Raw genomic sequence first — 20,792 nt, forward strand, 5'->3', positions numbered from 1 at the left:
ATGTGACACATACTAGGTGGATAACAGCCAACCCTTCTCCCATTGTTTCAATGGGTATTCTGCCCATACAGTATGTTCACAATATATACATCATCTCCTATTATACATCACTTTCCCTATACTAGCCAAAAGACCATTGAACTCATTGCCTATGATGACCATGAGTCTGCATTTTTTGTAAACCTTTCATAGAGACCTGTGATTATAATGTGTCATTGCAAGAGAGTTTGCTGCAGGTGGTTAAGAGTTTTCAGACAGATGATTAGTCCATGGACGGGTGTGGGGTTGATATGTGTAAATGGAAGTATTTTGATTGACATTTTCAGTGTTGATTGTGTCCTGTAAATAAGGTATTATAGGTTTGCTGGTTCAAATCCCAGTGGTTACTGAACTGGCAACAGGAGGGCTGCTGGTTTTAGATCCTAACCTTCATCATTTGGTTAGGATAAAACCAATCTCTAAAAGAGATTGAGGAAGTGTGAGAAGTGCCATCTACAGTAGAACACTTGCCCTTGTTCTTCATCAGGCCCAGTTCCACGAGGGAGCAAAAGGGTGCTAAGGCCCCTCAGTTGAAAATTGTGCCCCCTCAGTTTTAGTTCTATGTCCCTATATAAAAATATCCCAAAAAGTTCAAATGATTAAGTGACAGGTTGGTGCAAAATCTGTATCTCCACTGTTCTGTGTCAGCAGAACGGACAGAGAGCATGGGATGTGTGTGTGTGTGTGTGTGTGTGTGGGGGGGGGGGGGGGGGGGGCTTGCTTGAACCAGCTAATCTGCCACTGCCAAAGTACCAAAACAAAGCCAAAAGAAGAAGGAGAGTGATGAGCAGCAGCTGCAGCATCAAACCACCGAGGCCACCGTCAAGCCCAGCAGCGATGATGCCGCCAATCTCCAGCTAGCTTCGCAGGCAGAGCCTACCCACCCTTCCACAAGCACTGCCAGGATATTGGCTCCACAGCCCCCTCCACCTCCGACTGTTCCTGACAATCTTGGAACAGAGGAGCCAGCCCAGGTTAATGTAAAATACTACCCTAGCCGCAGGTTCCGTCCAAAAACTTCCATTAAATAGCATCTGGTTCATAGGAAGAGTTTCTGGAATACTGGGTTACTGCAGAATTCAAAGTAAACCCAATGCAAGAACCCAAACGATGCCCATGGGTATAGTTACATGTCGGTATGTTTCATCATAAAAATAGACACATTCTATTATGGTTTTCGTGGTTGTAAATGGAACTGTGCGTATTGGAAACATGTTTATGGTAGGCTGGCATTGCTTAATTGATTAAGTTGAGTCGAATTGAATCCACAGAAGTGTATTGTGCCATATCACGTGTTGCTGTACACACGAGTGGCATGATTTTCCATGTCTGAAGCCTTTTTTGGGGGCAAGACAGCGCTGCATGACTGCTTCTCACTGGAGTAGGTTGTAGCTGTCATGTGTCAGTTGTGCAGAGGTGAGGACGGAATCAGGCGCAGGACACAGAACTGAGTAAAATAACGTACTTTACTCTGGAAAAATTATCCGCCAAAAATAATCCACGCAGGGAATAACAAGCCCTAAAACAAAAGACTAACACAAAACCAGGAACAATCACGCACAAGACATAATGAGAACCAGAGGGTTAAATAGGAAAATAATAATAACGTAATGGGAACCAGGTGTGTACAATCAAAACGTAACAAATGGAAAAAGAAACGTGGATCGATGGCAGCTAGCAAGCCGGTGACGACGACCGCCGAACACCGCCTGAACAAGGAGAGGCACCAACTTCGGCGGAAGTCGTGACAGTAGTCTATATTTTGGTTATTCGGATCTCCATTCGCCTTTTGTTTACTGTGTTTGGTTACTGTTAATGTAACTAGCCTAAATATAGATTGGGTCATGCCTTTATCGATCTGATCTACTAGGTCTACTAGGCCTACTTGGTACCACTGTTTTGTTCTATTCACATTCGTTTGTTCGTATTCGCAGTTGTGTCGGTATTCTAAGCCAAACTGTTATTAAGTATTTTTGTTTGCATGCATGAATAACTAGGCTACTACTTTCAGCATTTGGGTTGCATCATCTTGGTAAGACAGCTGTGTGTACGGCTGAATTCACATAGGTTGTTTGTTATAGGTGAATGACCCTATCTATCTTGTAGCCTATATTCATTACCAAAGTGTCATTGCTTTAGTGTGTAGGGCGCTGTCCATTGTGCTGATACAGTGCAGTGGGGATAGGCTACAGATTTTGCACCAACCTGTCACTTCAAAAGCACTCAATCAATGGTCTCGGAGTCTTAGCATTTGGACTTTATGTTTATTGTGGTATAGCGTGATATAAGCAGAATTCAATATAATTCCATTGCAAGAACCCCCCAAAATTGTGCCTCCTCCCCGATTTCAACTGCGCCCTTAGTCACTTTTTCATGGCGCTGCGTCTGTTCTTCGTAGAGCCCTGCAGTCACTTGTAGCCTGTCTATGTACTTCTTCACCAACAGTTTCTGCACTTTCTCAGGTCCTCAGAAATTCTTAAATGTCTGGTTTCCTGGGCAGAAATTCAACCTAGTCCTGGACTAAAAGGCATGCTCAGTGGAGATTCTCCATTGAAAGTGCTTCTTATGGAGTAAACTTAATCTGAGTCCGGTAAACTGGGCTCATAATATTTTACAATTCATTTAATTCTGCCACTAGATGACAATATAGGCCAAAATTTGATTGTAGAAATCGGGGCAACATGCCATACATTTGCATGATAAACATGGAAGGGACAAAAATCAACCCCCTTCATGCAGTGGAAAACCATTTCAAACCAAACAACTTTTATGAAGGTTAATAGTCATGTTTATTGACATTTTAACAAAGAAACATGGACAGAGGCAGGTAGCCTAGTGGTTAGAGTGTTGGGCCAGTAACCGAAAGGTTGCTAGATCGAATCCCTGAGCTGATAAGGTTAAAAAATCTATCCTTCTGCCCCTGAACAAGGCAATTAAACCACTGTTCCTAAGCCGTCATTGTAAATAATAACTTGTTCTTAACTGACTTGCATAAGTCAAATAACATTTGCATGCATACAATGTTAGAAGACAGTATATGTTGTCATTTAGCAGATGCTCTTATCCAGAGCGATTAACAGGAGCAATTAGGGATAAGTGTCTTGCTCAAGGGCACATCGACCGATTTTTCACTTAGTTGGCTCAGGGATTCGAACCAGCAACCATTCGGTTAATGGCCGAAAGCTCTTAACTGCTATGGTATCTGATATGATTAACTTAAAGCGCTGTGGACAATTTGGTGAAATTCCCGTGTCCATGTTCTAGAGTAAATAAATGACCCGAGATAGTTCTTGCTTATCATTTTTTTCAATAATGGGATATTGCACAGTACCACAAATGTAAGCAGACTGTTTGTATTTTGATGTATACCTTGTTCCACTCCAATTTGTCCACTCTAAACTTGAATATTGTCTAAACAAGTAGTTGGGGATGGAGTTGTGGTTGTCTCAGTTGAAATCTGAATGAGAAAGGATAGCCAACAAGTATAAATACAAATCAGTAAAACCCTTCTGATAACAGGAGCTATCTTATCGTTTATAAGTTCATAACACATTCATAACCCATACATAACACATTCATAAGCAGTACTTAAGCAATTCATAACTACTGTATGTATCAGATTAAATGTGCATCATTCTGTACCTGAATGTCCAAATCAGGTTTCATGGTGTGAGCCCTCCTCATCAGAAAGCGCTAAAGGTGAAAATCGTATGAACATACGCACATTAGCTAGATTCATTTCCTTACACAGAGTTAATTACATATTGAGATACACTATTGACCATGAGGCACATGTACTGTACAGTCAGTGACCATTACTGTACCTTGAATCTTCTCACTGGCTCTGCTTGTGGAGGACCCTGCTGTGGCTGCTGCATCATGGGAATCCCACCTGCACCTTGGACTCCCTAACCAGAAGGAAGAGTTATTATTATACATTTATTATAAATTGTAAATTATGGAATGCTCAAAATGTTCAAAAAACATTTATTCATGTATTTTCCTGGTATGTAATACACTCTCGCCCTCTGGTGATCATGTCGTGTTCACGTCACGTCGGAAACTCGGGACCTCCGAGTTAAAATTAACATAAGTTATTTGCGTAGAGCTTCCTATTGATTAATTCTGATACCTCCCAAGTAGGAAACTCACATTTCAACTCTTCCGCCTAGGTTAGCAAATTTGAAATGTCAGCGTTTCCCAGTTTCCGACATCAAATGAACACAGCATAAGTTTGAATACATAGAGTCGACTATACCATGACTTGCTGTTGTGGAGGATTCATTCCTGCCATTTGAGGGACGCCCATGTAGTAAGGCAGCTGTTTAAGGGAGAATTGACATTTTAATTACTGCAAAGCCTTTCCCATTGTTTCTTCTCACATAATACTATAATGACACCAAAAGACAAACGCATAATGTGCAATATAAACATGCAGGTCAAAAATGTGTACAATGTATTTCCCATTTTTAGAACTAATAAAACATTAAAATAACAGAAAATAATATATGTAGCAGAATAAGAGTATGAACGTGTATTTATTTAGAGTCGTACCCCATTAGCTGGTGGGCCAGGATACTGGTACTGCCCAGGGAAGTTAGGGAACGGTTGAGGCTGCTGCATCCCGACATTTGGGAAACCATAGGGACCAGCGGGGACAGCTTGGGGCTGCATGACATACGTGGGGACACCTGGAACCATCTGTAGGAGCGAGGGGAGAAAGTCGTGCCAAATTATTGAGCACTTAGATAAAAAATATCGTTTTCCCTTCCACATCATCTAATACACAATTGACTGTCTGTTGCATAAACTGTTATGTGAAATTATTTATAAAAAGGTGTATAAGTAATTTAAAAACAGTTACTTGTTTGTTTATCCACCTGTAGTGAACAGTTACTGTATAATACATTTATTGAAATAGAATGAAACTGCAAACAGAGATATTGATGACTGACCTGGGCAAACATAGGCTGCCCAATCAACCCAGTGCCACCACTGAGGACGCCAGGGTTCAGGCCCCCCACCACCAGTCCAGGGTTAACCCCAGACACAACTCCACCGTTTAGACCTGCCAGCAGTCTCAGCTTCTGAGAAACGGCAAAGATAGATATGACATGACCTTGAATTCTATCAACAGCTTCTCCTGAAGTGTGCTCTCATTCAATACTTCCCATCAACCTAATAGCATTGGATTGGTGAAGGATAAATATGTTTTTAGTGTCCAGCATCCTACCTTGCCAGCATTGACCTAAAAAGAGATCATTGAGAAAAAAAAATGATTGGCTGAGTCATTTTGAACGCTAACATTGGATGTTGGACATTGTTGTGTGATGATCATGTGATATACTCACATTGAAGATGGTGGCCATGAAGGCTACAAAAAGAAGAAGCTTCATTTTGCAATCTGGAATATTGACAGACAGACCACAAACGTGATTACTGTTGCTAAGATACTGGGGCTACTGTACTCCATACATTATCTAGATTATTTGCTGCTAACAAAATGATCAAATCATATACAATGTTTGAATATGAAGGCAAAAATACAGACCTTAAGTTAGTGAAAATGGTTTTGCTTCAGGTGCTGTCCTCCAAGCAGTATTCTCAGTTGCCCTCTGACATTTGAACATAGCCTTTTATTGACGTTAGATCTTCTAAAGCAACCAATTAGAACAGAGCCCAGAAATGAGAAATCTTCATGTTGGTCACCTAATGCACATAATAACAGAAGTGACCAAATTAAAATAAAGCCAAAGCCATTGTGTGCTTTTAATCTTCAATGACTCCAATACCTGGTCCACAAAATAAGACCATTGTCCATTGTTCCAAATATTACTAAGTGACCACTAGTGACCGCAGTAGGACCGTGAAAGGTCACAAACAGATTAAACAACCAGGTTGTAATCCTGGAGGCCCGTGACCTAAGTAAAGCATGAAATCCATATGGGTAAAGAAGCTAAGAATGCAAATCAACATAATATGTTTGTAGATTGCTTCTGTATACATTTAACTATATGTACTATCACAATTGTTGTGGTTTTAACAAATAATGTACTCCTTATGTACACCCTTAAGCAGGGTAAATGCACACTGTACTTATTGCTTCCTAAAGAGATTGTGAACGGACTTGTGACATTGTTAAACCTTAAACTGCCTATTTTCTTTCACATGCTGTAACAGCCATACAAGTATGCACATGTTCACAGGACCCATGCTTAGTTACGACACTTCTCCATTGTGGTTGGGTGGGAATGGTGTCATGCAGCTCATAGGTTGTCTGGGATTGGTGTATCCGACTACATTATTATAGGTAAACACCACCTAGGTGAGTCTGCGGCTGTATTGTGATAATAGAATCTCATGTCGTTTGTGAAGTATGGGACCAAATGTCCTCACTTTGTTTTTTAATTATATGTTACGACTAATGACTCATCCTTTTTGGTTATACACACACATTGAAAAACAGTTAGACTATTGTCCAAAATACTGTATAATATAATACGTTTTTTGATTAAAAAAATGTCCCCATAGTATGGTTCAATCCATAGTGGCTTGTGTTTGTCTTGAACATCTTACTGAAAATGTGAAACATTTTAGTGACATATTTGTGGGTTCATGAACGAATGGGCAGGGAAAGTTCATAATGCAGTATGTGAACTTCACTGTCGTACGAAAGCATGGGCAGCTTGTTCATTGCATAGGAGTAATATTCTATGGAATCAGTGATAATTTTTAAACATTTTGCACAAGGAGAGTTTTTAAAGATATACACTATTTAAGTGCCACAACACTGTTCGAAATAGAGCACTCAAAACCTAATGTGAGAAAATGCTTAGGAAGCAAGACGGTAAAATTGACTGGTCACTTGTGCTGGATAGCATAAAGGGTAGACAGTGCCTGTGAAGCCTTTGAATTTAGATTCCTTGATGTGGTGAATGTGATGGCTCCATTGGACAGGTCAGAGTAAAGCAGAGATCTAGCCCTTAGTTTAATCATGAGATTCTAGAATCTATTCAAGCAAAGCCTTTAAGAAATGTAAAAACTCTCAAGAGCAGTCTGATTTTCTCCTATATAAACGTCACAGAAATGAGGCACAAGGCAGGATGAATGAAGCAAAAGAGTTACTTGGCTCATAAAATCATTGAGAACAAAAATTACCCTAAAAAGCTTTGGAAATCATTTAAGGAACTAGGCTGTAGTAGTACTACCAAAAACAAACTAAACAGTATTGGACTGAACATCAGGGGGGAGATGATATATGAAAAGCAGAGGTTGCCAATTAATTCAACTCTTTTTTTACTTCTGTTGCCAGCAAGCTGGTTAGCAAGCTGCCAACCAGTTCTGGTTTGTATGGAAACGACCAAGTCAAGAAGTATTATGTCGAGTTAGGGGTTCAGCCAAACTCTTTTTCTTTTGCAAAGGTAGCAACAGCCAAAGTAATCAGTATGCTATGCAGTATGCAGTATGCAGAGCTTGAATGCTCCAAAGCCACAGGCCTGGATAATATTCCTGCAAGGTTTCTTAGAGATTCTGCTGAGCAAATTGCCCTTGTATTAGGCATATCACTAATCTCTCTCTTGAACAATACCTTTGTATAAGAAGGGGATAATGTCACGCCCTGACCATAGAGAGCTCTTGGTTCTCTATGGTGTTGTAGGTCAGGGCGTGACTAGGGGGTGTTCTAGTCTTTTCATTTCTATGTTGGTGCTCTTGGTATGGTTCCCAATTAGAGGCAGCTGATGTTCGTTGTCTCTAATTGGGGATCATACTTAAGTTCTCCATTGTTCCCACCTGGGTTGTGGGGTATTTTTTGTGTTAGTGTGTTTAGCACTACGGCTTTCACGTTCGTTTTATGTTTGTTTATGGTTTTGGTAGTTTCACTTTGAATAAAGATGTGGAACTCAAATCACGCTGTGCCTTGGTCCGTCCTTGTTAACGACCGTGACAGATAAAGTCTGACCCTGGGAATTATAGGCCTGTATCTATCCTCAGTATAACATCAAAGATCCTGTAGAGAGTTGTACATGAGCAAATGCATGAATATGTCAACAAACAAAGTCTAACCTTTGATTTTCAGTCAGGGTTTAGACAAACATACTCATGTCTACTTTACTTACTATCTCTGCACTTAGGTAAAACTGAGGCAATCATTTTTCTGTCCAGACCTAAATTGTGTACGTCCTCTGGAGACAGAGTGGATATAGCGGGTGAGGTGCTGACTACCAGAACCTCTGTTAGCTATCTGAGATGCATCCTTGATGAAGGCTTTGGGGCATGGTCACTAAAGTGTTAGGGAAGGCCTCCCACTCTTTCTATTCTAGTTAGAGCCAGTTTGTGCTGTTCTGTGAAGGGAGTAGTACACAGCTTTGTACGAGATCTTCCGTTTTTTGGCAATTTCTCGGATGGAATAGCCTTCATTTCTCAGAACAAGAATAGACTGACGAGTTTCAGAAGAAAGGTCTTTGTTTCTGGCCATTTTGAGCCTGTAATCGAACCCACAAATGCTGATGCTCCAGATACTCAACTAGTCTAAAGAAGGCCAGTTTTATTGCTTTTTTAATCAGGACAACAGTTTTCAGCTGTGCTAACATAATTGCAAAAGGGTTTTCTAATGATCAATTAGCCTTTTAAAATGATAAACTTGGATTAGCTAACACAATGTGCCATTGGAACACAGGAGTGATGGTTGCTGATAATGGCCTCTGTACGCCTATATAGATATTCCATACAAAATGTGCCGTTTCCAGCTACAATGGTCATTTACAACATTAACAATGTCTACACTGTGTTTCTGATCATTTTGATGTTATTTTAATGGACAAAAACAAGGACATTTCTAAATGACCCCAAACTTTTGAACGGCAGTGTACATGTTCCAAAAAAGGAAGACATATTTGTATCAGAGTCCACCTGACATTTTAATACTCTTCTCGATATAACTGAGTCATTCTGATCTATACAATATATTTCTACCTATAGAATATATTTCTATCTATCTGAATGTTCTGTAAAGTTGTTACCCTCATCAACCAGGCATCTATGATGCCAGGCTTGTGTTGTATGGGCTGTTGTGTTGGCATTTAGTGAGAATGTGTAGGGCTTAAACAACAGTGGTGTTTCATTCAGCAATCAATGAGTCTTGGGGAATTTCCTCTCCAACACCAAATGAACAATACCTATCTAGTTCTCTCCCATATTCCCAAGAAAGCAGTTGCTTCTGGTCAATGGTCAATTATGTGTGTAATTATCACAATAGTTTAATAGGGAATGAATGGCAATTAGATTGCAGGACGTGGAGAGATAGAACCTGCAAAGATTGACATCCATTTTAATAGTTTATTCAAAGACATCAGCTGTGATAACATCATTTCCAGTACATTTTGTAACGCCGTTACAAAACATGGATATGGACACACAGTCGAGATACAGTCAGACCTATGCCTGTTAATCTAGTTTTAGCTTTGGTCAAAGGAGACTGGAATAACACTTTTCTTTCAGAAAGTTTATTCAGAGATAGATGTTGAAGTAAGAGGGGGGACAAACAAGAAGGCAACACAGCAAGTTATAGTGGCGCACCCGGCAATTGAACCCATGCCTGTAGAGGTAATTTGTCATCTGGAATTGGCAGCTTGACGAGATTCTGGTACTTGATATTACAGGTTATACAGTTAATTTTGGAATGCAAAATTCTGCTAACTTTCCCACTTTCCACACATCCCAGTTACCAGAATTTTGCAACCCTAGTTAGAATGCTGTCCAGGTTTGAGATGCTCAGCCTCACTTCAGCATTCACTGGTGAGTCAGAGCCAGAGGATTCTTCCACCTCTCCAGCAGTCACCTTCGTCTGACGGGCAGAATGGAAACATTATAGAAGCATTATTAGCTACTTTGTACATGTGTTATTGTTACCTCAAGTGTTATATTAACAACAAATGTATTGCCACAACCTTAGTTTATTAGTGACGTATAGGATTTAAATGCATGTTTCGTGAAAATACATGTTTCTTGAAGTACACCTTGGACAAGTAAGCTTTGCCTGAGCCGTAACAGCCCATAGGGGCAGGAGACTACAGTATGTCTTGATTCTGTAGCATGAGGCAGCTTGATGTACAAGACACTAGTCTTTTGCATGTACAAGACACTAGTTGTCGCAAGGCCTTACCCCCAATACATCTCTTTAATGCTGAATGCCAAGAAGCGAGGCATCAGTTCCCATTTTTAGAGTCTTTGGTATGACTTGACTGTGGGTTTCAACCCCCACCCTTCCAATCTCAGAGTGAACACTCTAATCGAAGACAGTACAGATTTAAGATAGGCAGATACTGTTTCTCCAATAGGCAATGTCATGGCGACTTTGGCTAGCTAAACTCATGTTCAGAAACAGGTAATCCGGGTCTAACAGCCTTCTACAGTCGAACTGTGCATGTGCAGGCCATCAAATCAAAGGCCTCCTTCGATATAAAGTTATTTTTGATGAAAATGAAAAAGTGTCTCTTTGTCACTTCCACTAGGTTGGAGTAATAACATGTTCAACTACTTAAGAAATTGGCTCGAATCTAGGTTGTCCTTTACATTTGGAGAAAATTAGCAATTGAAAAGTTGACTTCTCAAACCCCGAACCCCGCCCTGGTCTGCTTGGTCTGTTTCGCAAGTGTTCCTGGATGTCTCGCGATGTTTGCGCCTCTGGATTTAGAAACTCTGTGCTCTAACCACAAGGCCACTGAGTTGCCTCATGTTTCATGAGAAAACGTCATTAAAACAATGGATAAATGTTAATTTGAAAGCTGCCTTGGTAATTTGGAAATGAGTCATCTTTATGTGAGGGCAATTCATTCGAATACATGATGAGGGTTATAAGGGCAATCACACCGTCAGAAATGAAGTGAAGAGGAGGAATAACTGTGAGAATATACCAGTGGAGCATCTGTTCTTGTTGATGTGGCCATTCCATGGAAAGGGACTGAATGCTGTGAAGGGGATTTAAAATGAGAGAGCAGGTGAAACACTTGCAAAGGTATATCAAGGTCCATAATACATTTCTTTGTGACTGCGATGTAGTCTGTGCAATCTACAGTTGCGAGCACTAAAACCTTTTTATAATCTGGTGCCACAGTACATGTTTTTGTGACAAACTGTTACTACACTTATGCCAAACTATATTATTGGATACTACAGTAGTTGTCCCTGCCAAAACCAGCACCTGGATCTAGGCGCGCTCCTGTGCACGGGGTTTTATATTTATGTATTGCTAGGATATGTTAGAGCCGTGTTGCACATGCTTGCATTGTGGCAATTGTTCTACTAATACCACAGAACAACCAAATCTCATTCACCGGATACTTCCGCCATCACCGCTTTGCACAGTCAACCTGGGGAACTTTTTAGTACCCTCAACTGTATGACTAACGAGTAGAGGTGGCCCGTCGTGTTACCTTGACTCTAGCTTTGCCTGCCTTCCCTCCAGCAGCTGGCTGCTGGATGTTGTTCCCTCCACCCACAGGAATAATCTGACAGGAGAGATTATGAGGAGAGGATAAGAGAGCCAGAATCACCATCATGGGTCATTGACATCAAGGTGTGAACACTGTTAAATGGGATGTATTTGGTGCATTGACATCAAGGTGTGAACACTGTTAAATGGGATGTATTTTGTGCATTGAGATATCTAGGTGTACGATACTACAAGACATACCACTGATACAACAGTAATGATATACCTGCATCAACATTGGAGCCTGGGGGCCTCCGATGCCATTTGCCTGTGGCAGAACTGCAAATAATGGTACAACCTGTAAAGATATGTTTAAACAGTCACACTCTAACACTGATTACTTTCAATAGATACTTGTGATATCTCTAGGCTTCTGGTAAATGTTAGAGAAGCGAAGTTGGACAAAGGAGACAAACCCCATTGGCTAGTTGAGCAAGCTGTCCCTGTTGTAGTGGCATGCCATTGGCTGCGCCCACCTGTCCTACAGGAAGTGCCCCCCCCTGCTGAAGAGCACCAATGGGGACCAGCTGGGGCATGGCAGCCTGACCAAGTGCACCCGATTGTTGAATAAGTAATGATCCACCAACTGGTACTACCTGTTTTGCCAATAAGAATAGTTTAGACCAGGAGAAACAGTTTAAATTAGAAATATGAAATGTTAGAGAGGTAGCCCATAGTACAGATGCGCTGGTTCAAAAGTTACTTTTTAAAATGCCTGTACTGCTGCACCGGTGCATGGTCTACATGGCCCTCTAGTAAGTTTGCTTGCAATCCTCTAACAAAAACCTACGTAATTAAATATATAGGTTATATTTCTGAAATATGCCACTGATGGTGTAGTTATATTCACTTTGCAGTTTCTTTAAACTGTGCTGCAGCGCAGGGACACTTTTTAACCACCCACACTGTACACGTACCTGTACCAGACAGGGTTGCCCATTTAAGGCAAGCCCATTCATAACCCCTGGGTTAACAGCGTTACCGACCATGCCTCCATTCACAACTCCATTGCCACCACCACCCTGGGGAGTAATGCACATTATCCTATTACTTAGCTCATAACGCCTTAACTTCTCTCACTGAGTCATACTGTCCACACTATTTCTTTATACTGTGTATGTATTGATACACTATGTATTATATTGTATTTATGTGTAACATTATTGTAAAAGTTACTCTCAGTGATTGTAAAGAAGCTCAGAAAGTAAATGTATATTAAGACAATGTTATCAACAATGTCTTATTGTTAAGATGTTTAAGAAACACACAATACCTCGCCACTACCTGAAGACTGTCCTCCAGCCGCCACCTACAAATGAAACCAGGAAAGCACAGTGGACGCTATCAGACCTGGGTCTCAAATTCTTGAAAAATAATTTCAAATACTTTGTGCCTGTTTGAGCTTGCCTACATGTAGTTAAATTAACTTTAAAAAGTCCCAAAAGTGGAAACCCTGAATCTGAATGTGCCAAATCTGGCACTACTAGCAAACTCAAGCAAACGCTCAATGTATTCGAAAGGATTTCCAAGTATTTGAACCCAGGTCTGGACGCTATGGTAGCTACAGTATTGAATAAATATTTAAATGTGTCTTACCAGGAGAGCCAGTGTCTGAAAGATGATCCACAGCATACAAAACATGTTGCTCTGCTTTACCATACAAAAAAGAAAGTCAGAAAAGCATCTCATTGTTGGAAACATATAACTGATAGGAGCAATAACCCTGTGTCATGAATTTTCAATCAATACAAAATCAATACTTGAAATGTGATTAAATTGCATGAAGGCTGTTCCATGAAAATGGTTAAGTTGTCATCTGTCATACCTCTGTGAATGACGGCAGTTTTTCAACTCACAAAGACACTTCTGAAGATAACATGTTGTTTCTAGCTTCGCTCTTATAAAGAGCCACTTCCTCCATGTCCACTGGTAACAGTCCAATCAGAAGACAGCTCTAAATGTTGATCTCACAATTGTGGCTTGCGGACCCAAAGAGGGCCTTATTCAAAATCACATGGATTGCAAACCCAGACCAGGAATCTGAACCATATTATCATATTACGATTATGTCCTTATTATAAGCCTTTGTTGGATGAGTCAACTGTTCACCTGTGGTGGCTGTGTAAAATAGATGCCTGTTATTATTTTCATCCAAACTAAAAGAGACAACGCATCACCACTGACGTAAAAGTGACATCACCAACCACAACTTATTACAGTTACTTCCCTATTATGTCATTGTACAGTACAAATGATCAAATAAGAACATAAAGAAGGCTTGAGTGTAATTCAGTGTGACCTAAAAACTAAATACTGGAGTAGTTTCTCTTCATTGTATCAATTTATCATAGTGTATGAAATAACTTTATCGATGAAAATTTCCTTGAGGGGGGATCAATAAAGTTACATTCAATTCAATTATGTATAAAGTAAAACAATCAAACATGGATTTTGATGAGATCCGATGAGGTCAACATTACTTTTATTAGAATGGTTAGTGAAGTAGCTATATCAGGCAAGACATAAAAAAAACAGTTACAGCATTCAACTCTTAGTAATTCGGTCAACATCACATGTTCTACTACATTTACTGCCATTCAAATTTCTCCTTTTGATATAATAGAAATAAATACTCTATTCAAGCTCAATTTATTTCGAGAGTCAATGATACATGGTTTCAATACAAAAAAATGCTCCCACATACAACTATAGCTTTTATATGTTTAAAATAAATACTGTAATATTTTGGCCAAAAAGCAAAGTGATCGGTTTCACCTGCATAGAAGTCCATTTTTGTTTTGTTTTCTGTCATCTACAAAAAGCACTCGTAAACTTTCCCCCTCTTGGAATGTGTTCATAACACTGATATCATTGTTAATTGTTTAAAAAATACAATCTCATCACCTACTCTACTAATACCACTATCAGCTATACAGTATCTACATACAGTATCACAGAACATCCACATATTTATAGAACCAAATTTGATCTACCTTGGTCTGATTTTTTAAAAAATCACCTAAAATTACATACCCAAATCTAACTGCCTGTAGCTCAGGACCTGAAGCAAGGATATGCATATTCTTGATTCCATTTGAAAGGAAACATTTTGAAGTTTGTGGAAATGTGAAATTAATGTAGGAGAATGTAACACATGAGATCTGGTAAATAATACAAAGAAAAAGGCGATATTTTTTTTCATCATCTTTGAAATGCAAGAGAAAGGCCACAATGTATTATTTCAGTTTAGGCGCAATTTAGATGTTGGCCACTAGATGGCAGCAGTGTATGTGCAACGTTTTAGACTGATCCAATGAACCGTTTCATTTCAATTCAAAATGTTTTATCAAGTCTGCCCAAATGTGCCTAATTGGTTTATTGATACATTTTCAAGTTCATAACTCTGCACTCTCCTCAAACAATAGCATGGCATTATTTCACTGTAATAGCTACACTGTAATAAGACAACATGAACTATCCTCCTCTTCCGTCTATGACATAATACATGGAAGGACAGTGGTCCATCCTCACGTTTACTTTTTAGTCAATCGTACTTTGCAGTAGCATGGTGGAACCGGCCTGATTACTGTGTTCGCCATTTTGTTTTACTGCACATATAAATCTGGGCTTTCTCCAATAGCTGGGAGTTTTGGACAAACCAAGAAATGACTGGTCAAATCAGCGTCCTCTCAGAAAACCCACCCCCAAAATCCTGTGCTTTGAATTAGGTCGTCCTCTGATTGGTTAAAGGTGATCTCATCACTGACAAGTTAATTTTGAACAATGTCTCTCATTACAGACGTAGACTCAAACAGTTTCAATAAGGAGCAATGCCAGACTGATACGTGACGTTAAATATAATGGTGAACACAGCGATCAGGCTGGTTCCACCAGGCTAACTTTACAGAACATCCTAAAAACATACAGTTGAAATCAGCAAAACAAGTGACTCTCCAATTAAGGTATGTGGTTCTGCCATGATTGAAGGTTATCTTGCTCAATGCTTATTTAAGCTGGTTGCTTGATGAGGTACTGAGTGGACTCAGAAGAGCAGGTTGACATCTATGTCCTCTGCAGAGGGGGAAAATGGAAATATCACAAAAGATGACATCTTTACAAGAGTTTACAATGCATGGTCATACTGTCAAACATGTGTGGAAGCACATGACCATGGTCCTTCTGTAAGCTACAGTAATGCAGCATTCATTCATTCACTCACATCTAACTACTACAACTATCACAACATTGCCAATGTCACACAAGCCTCATTCTTTGGTTATTGAATTGCTTTCACCTTGTATAAGACTGCCACTCTTACCATCTTTGATGCCGAAGCAGTGGATCCACTCCCTGAAGGACACCTGTTTGTCTTTGTCTGCGTCACACTCCTGGAAGAAGCGGGAGGTACAATGCTCCATGGGGACTAACGGGACCCTCAGGGGGGCCAGCTCAGAGTGGGACAGGAACCTGGATAGGAACACCAGTGTCATGTTCATAAGCCTATGCAATGGAGAACATTTTGAAACATCTTGCAACAGAAAACAAAAATGAGTGTCTCTAATTGTGCATTACTGGCATCTAGATCACCAACAAACTAACATGGTCCAAGCACACAAATACAGTCTCAAAGAGGGCAAGACAAAACCTATTCTCCCTAAGGAGACTGAAAAGATTTGGCATGGGTCCTCAGATCCTCAAAAGGTTTTACAGCTGCACCCTTGAGAGCATCCTGACGAGTTGCATCACTGCCTGGTATGGCAACTGCTAGGCCTCCGACCGCAAGACACTACAGAGTGTAATGCGTATGGCCCAGTACATCACCGGGGCCAAGCTTCCTGCCATCCAGCACCTCTATACCAGGCGGTGTCAGAGGAAGGCCCTAAAAATTGTCAAAAACTCCAGCCACCCTAGTCATAGACTGTTCTCTCTGCTACCACACGGCAAGCGGTACCGGAGCGCCAAGTCTAGGTACAAGAGGCTTCTTAACCGCTTCTACCCCCAAGCCATAAGACTCCTGAACAGCTAATCAAATGGCTACCCAGACTATTTGCATTGTCCCCCCCTCCTTCTACGCTGCTGCTACTCTCTGTTATCATCTATGCATAGTCACTTTAATAACTCTACCTACATGTACATATTACCTCAATTACCTCAACACCAGTGCCCCTGCACATTGACTCTGTACCGGTACCCCCTGTATATGTCCCCGCTATTGTAATTTACTGCTGCTCTTTAATTATTTGTTATTCTTATCTCTTACTTTTTTTCTTATTTTTCTTATAACTGCATTGTTGGTTAAGGGCTTGTAGGTAAGCATTTCACTGCAAGGCACTGAAAGCATTTCACTGTACCTGTTGTATTAGTCGCATGTGACAAATACGATTTGATTTGATTTTTGAAATAGTGCTTCCCTGTTTCACTCCGTTTTATTCCATTGGGGGTTGATTATGGGGGAGTCTGACCCCAAAACTGGAACCGATTCACACACAGTCTGAACTGGATTTACCCAAAGGGACTAATTCCAGTAATATCCCAGCTGTGCTTCCACTTGTGTTACCCACTCTATGGGCCTTTAAAGTATACTTAAATGTGAAAAGTTCAGTTAAACTGATTCTTAATCTCATATTAGATTCAGACCCACCATGTATCTGATTCACAATGAGAACCGTAATCAGAGAACCGAACCGTAATGTCTTGTGTAGATGAACAGCTACAAGTGAAGCTAGTCACTCTTGAATCATATCAAAGACATATAGCTACACTTCTTTAATATTGGCCCGCTGCACTAGGCGTGTAACTTTTTACAGACGCTCATATTAATTTCAATGAAAGCTCCGCAAGAGGCTCTTGCTTCTCAGTGTAAAATTACGTTCTGGTTCTTTTTCATGATTATGACATCAACAAACAAATGCATCTTTCTCCTGAAGTACTGTACCTGTCAGAAGGGTGCTGGTCCATCTGAGCAAACTGCCAGTGCACGGGATAGATGTACATGTTGTAGTTCTTCTCAAAGTCCTGGGCCAGCAACTCAATGGGGTGGTCGCCGGCATGGAGGCGCCTCTCACTCTCGTGGATCTTTCTCACCTGGGAGATTGACATCATCATCATTTATGGTCACACATGAACAATAAAGTTGTATTGAATTGAATATGAATATGTGCTCACAAGAAAATCAGTTGTGAGGCGCTGGTGTTTTTATGTGTTTGAGATGTATACTATCAATCACTAAGACTGCAGTTGGTTAAACTTCATAAAGCCCCTTTATATGAATATTAATTATTTAGAAAATATAAATTATGGAACTACTATAACCCCTTTATAGATGGTATGTCCAATGTAAAGTGTTACCCTCATATGTTAAGCTTATAGTTAAGGGTGTCCGTACGAGGTTTGTTTTTAAAATCTATGGATCCAATGATATTCAATTGAATAAAAATTTCTAAAAATGAAATCCAAATCAAAAAATAGATTTACTCACTCTGATGCGTTGCTTGAGGATGAGGAAGCCAGGGGACATGGAGTCGTGCTCATAGAGATGCAGCAAGACGTTCTTCAACCAGTCGCGCATACGCAGAGGAAACTGGACCAGTTCGGCATCCATACACGGCGCTATGACTAACAGAGAGAGCAAGGTAGGGGAAAAAAGAGAGAGAGTGAGAAAGGGAGCAGAGGGAGAGACAAGGTAAGACGAGAGGATTAAATAGAGAGTGAGAAACAGACGGGAGAGAGAGAGAAATAAAAAGATAGGGAGTAGAAGAAATTGACAAAAATGTGTTCTACTTTATGCAGTTATTTCATGTTAGTTACTGTATTGGTCAGAAACTGTAGAGGTGGTCTGACTATAGCTGTCTTACATTTGCAGGGTCCAGTGTAGTCCAGGTGAAGTCTATGGCTTCTCTTGGTGCCTTCCAGGTTGCACTTAGTGGCAAAGAGCTCACAGGATGTGTCGTAGGTGACATTGTCAGTTCCACATACCTGCATGAAAGATACATGACTTCATGAGTTATGGATTTAACAAAGAAAATGCTTCAGATAAAGATATTGTAGTGATCCTGCTCTTGGTAAGCAACTAAGCATCACAGAGTTCCAATAGAGTCAACTCTAACTCAAAAAAATTTGGTATCATATGAATACCACGAGTGGGACTTTTTATTGCTCAATCTAATTTGAGCTGATTTAATATGTTCAATAGGCCTAATGGACACATGCTCAAACTTGTGCACTTTTAATTTACTGAAATTATCGAGATATCAAAGTGTCACCAACAACAATGTGCCATTCCATTCCATTCCATGACAGCAGCATTTATTTTTCAACAATGTTTTGAAGCAATGGGCCTTATCAGTCCTCCTTGACAACAAAAATATAAACAGAGTAGGCTAATAAGTCCTTCGTTTGGGGTTATGTTCAGATAAAACTATTTTTCTAATCAATATTTCCAAGTCATATTCTTGAAGATCAAGGGGTATGTATTTAATCAACTGAAATGACTAGAAATCTGACAGATGTCGTTTTTTAACATAAAGATATAGCCTAATCGTATTATTATCTGTATTGAAGTAGAAAGCAATGGGTTAGAAATATGCCTAACCCATAAGTCAAATGCAACATCCATTTATGGCCAGCTAAACTCTAACATTGATTGATCCTGCAATATATGTTGTTCAATTGGTAATATTCCTTTGTGTCTTCTACTAATGCCTCTTAATAGGAAAGTGATCAGATTATGTTACTGAGTTTGGGTAATCCAAAAATGACGTTACTGATACACGTTTGGACAGGTAACTAGTAACTTTAATGATTTCCATTTGGAATGTAACCTACCAAACCCTGTCGGTTCAACACAACTATGGAGAATTCAAATCCCGCCCCAAGCCGGCCCCAATGGATACCAACTGAAATGGCCCATGGCAGACCACCCAGACCTCCACCCGCAAGGTAGTCTGGGTATTATGCACACTGTGCGCTGCCTAATGACCCTTCCCTGTCCCAGCTGTAAGCACACTGTGGGCTACACTGGGAGAAGTGACATCCAAGCTATAAAACCTCACAAATGTGTGTGGTGATACCCCAACTTGCTGCAGCGCAAATATCTCCTACAGTCAATCCTTTAAATAATGCCCAAGACGCTGCCAAACCCATGGTCGAGTGGGCAGGTACACCGCTAAATAACCCTTACCACTTGCTGCTGTATGCCAGGGAGATAGCCTTCACAAGCCAGTAGGAGAGACGTTGCTTAAAGAGCGCCCTGCTACGAGCTGGATTAGCTAAACAGACAAAAAGCTGGTCACATAACCGGTTATCTCAGGTCCACTCAAAGTGTGTGCATAAAGCTAGTACTGGACAGAGCATGAAACCTTTGTTGCTCTTCAGAGGCAAAAGGAGGAGGTGAAAAGGGAAATAAGCTCAAATGCTAAAGACATGTAAGTCATAACCATGAAGGCCACATCAGGACACAACGTCACCTTAGAGTCGCCAGGGGTGAACTGAGTACAGGAACGCTGTACGGATAAGGCGTGGAGGCCCCCAACACATTTAGCCGAGGCCAAAGCCATGAGCAGAGAGCTCTTGTAGGAGAGGATCTTCAGATCCACCAACTCCAGAGGCTCAAAGGGGGCAGCACACAATGCCTCCAAAACAAGAGCTAAATCCCATGTGGGCGCAATAACTTTTCTAAAGCATCACAGCACAGTTGAAAAATATAATGCAAAAAGAAATCCAATATGGATGGGTTTAAGAGATAGATGGGAGGAGTTGAATGGAGCTATAGGGTGGGACTAATAACAACAAGATAACAAATGTAAAATATACTGTGTCTGTAAAATGTACACTACCGTTCAAACGTTTGGGGTCACTTAGAAATGTCCTTGTTTTTGAAAGAAAAGCATTTTTTTTGTCCATTAAAATGACATCAAATTGATCAGAAATACAGTATAGATATTGTTAATGTTGTAAATGACTATTGTAGCTGGAAACGGCAGATATTTTTATAGAATATATGTCACACCCTGATCTGTTTCACCTGTCCTTGTGATTTTCTCCACCCCCCTCCAGGTGTCGCCCATCTTCTCCATTATCCCCTGTGTATTTCAAAGACAGACATGAGGGCTGTCCACCTTGGTATCTGATAATGGCAATGACAGTCCCTTATTATGCAATCATTCAAAACCAATGGACAAACCATTTTCCCCACCTCTAGAACATTTAAATCTTGACCCCCCTCCCACGCCCCCTCTCGGTTACCATAGTGTGATGCTCTCCC

The 20,792-nt window shown here is 40.4% G+C and overlaps 2 protein-coding genes across 2 annotated transcripts; both read right to left on the minus strand.

Annotated features, from left to right (window-relative positions):
- Positions 1–2,816: 2,816 nt before the first annotated feature.
- Positions 2,817–5,314, minus strand: scpp9 (secretory calcium-binding phosphoprotein 9). Its single transcript, XM_071388293.1, has 6 exons — positions 4,995–5,314; positions 4,594–4,740; positions 4,298–4,360; positions 3,864–3,947; positions 3,682–3,732; positions 2,817–3,496 (listed from the first exon to the last, which is right to left on the minus strand). Exons 1-6 carry the CDS (start codon positions 5,004–5,006, stop codon positions 3,434–3,436), a joined length of 420 nt encoding a protein of 139 aa, XP_071244394.1. The 5' UTR covers positions 5,007–5,314; the 3' UTR covers positions 2,817–3,433.
- An 8,848-nt stretch (positions 5,315–14,162) lies between these two features.
- On the minus strand, positions 14,163–20,604 carry LOC139566662 (SPARC-like). Its single transcript, XM_071387919.1, has 7 exons — positions 20,553–20,604; positions 19,996–20,174; positions 18,385–18,505; positions 18,009–18,145; positions 17,466–17,614; positions 15,849–15,997; positions 14,163–15,601 (listed from the first exon to the last, which is right to left on the minus strand). Exons 1-7 carry the CDS (start codon positions 20,602–20,604, stop codon positions 15,573–15,575), a joined length of 816 nt encoding a protein of 271 aa, XP_071244020.1. The 3' UTR covers positions 14,163–15,572.
- Between the last annotated feature and the right edge of the window lie 188 nt (positions 20,605–20,792).

The sequence above is a fragment of the Salvelinus alpinus genome, chromosome 39, assembly GCF_045679555.1.
Source record: "Salvelinus alpinus chromosome 39, SLU_Salpinus.1, whole genome shotgun sequence".
In the NCBI taxonomy this organism is placed as follows: domain Eukaryota; kingdom Metazoa; phylum Chordata; class Actinopteri; order Salmoniformes; family Salmonidae; genus Salvelinus; species Salvelinus alpinus.

What these genes read in the sequence shown, in the direction of transcription:
- scpp9 (XM_071388293.1), bottom strand. An exon ending in CTCCACAACAGCAAGTCATG is followed by an intron (nt 3,948 to 4,297) that starts GTATAGTCGACT and finishes CCTTCTGGTTAG; the next exon opens with GGAGTCCAAGGTGCAGGTGG. An exon ending in AGCCAGTGAGAAGATTCAAG is followed by an intron (nt 3,733 to 3,863) that starts GTACAGTAATGG and finishes TTTCACCTTTAG; the next exon opens with CGCTTTCTGATGAGGAGGGC.
- LOC139566662 (XM_071387919.1), bottom strand. Translation starts at nt 20,604, where the DNA reads ATGGAGAAGATGGGCGACACCTGGAGGGGGGTGGAGAAAATCACAAGG. An exon ending in CTACACTGGACCCTGCAAAT is followed by an intron (nt 18,146 to 18,384) that starts GTAAGACAGCTA and finishes TCTCTCTGTTAG; the next exon opens with TCATAGCGCCGTGTATGGAT. An exon ending in GACCAGCACCCTTCTGACAG is followed by an intron (nt 15,998 to 17,465) that starts GTACAGTACTTC and finishes GTTCCTATCCAG; the next exon opens with GTTCCTGTCCCACTCTGAGC.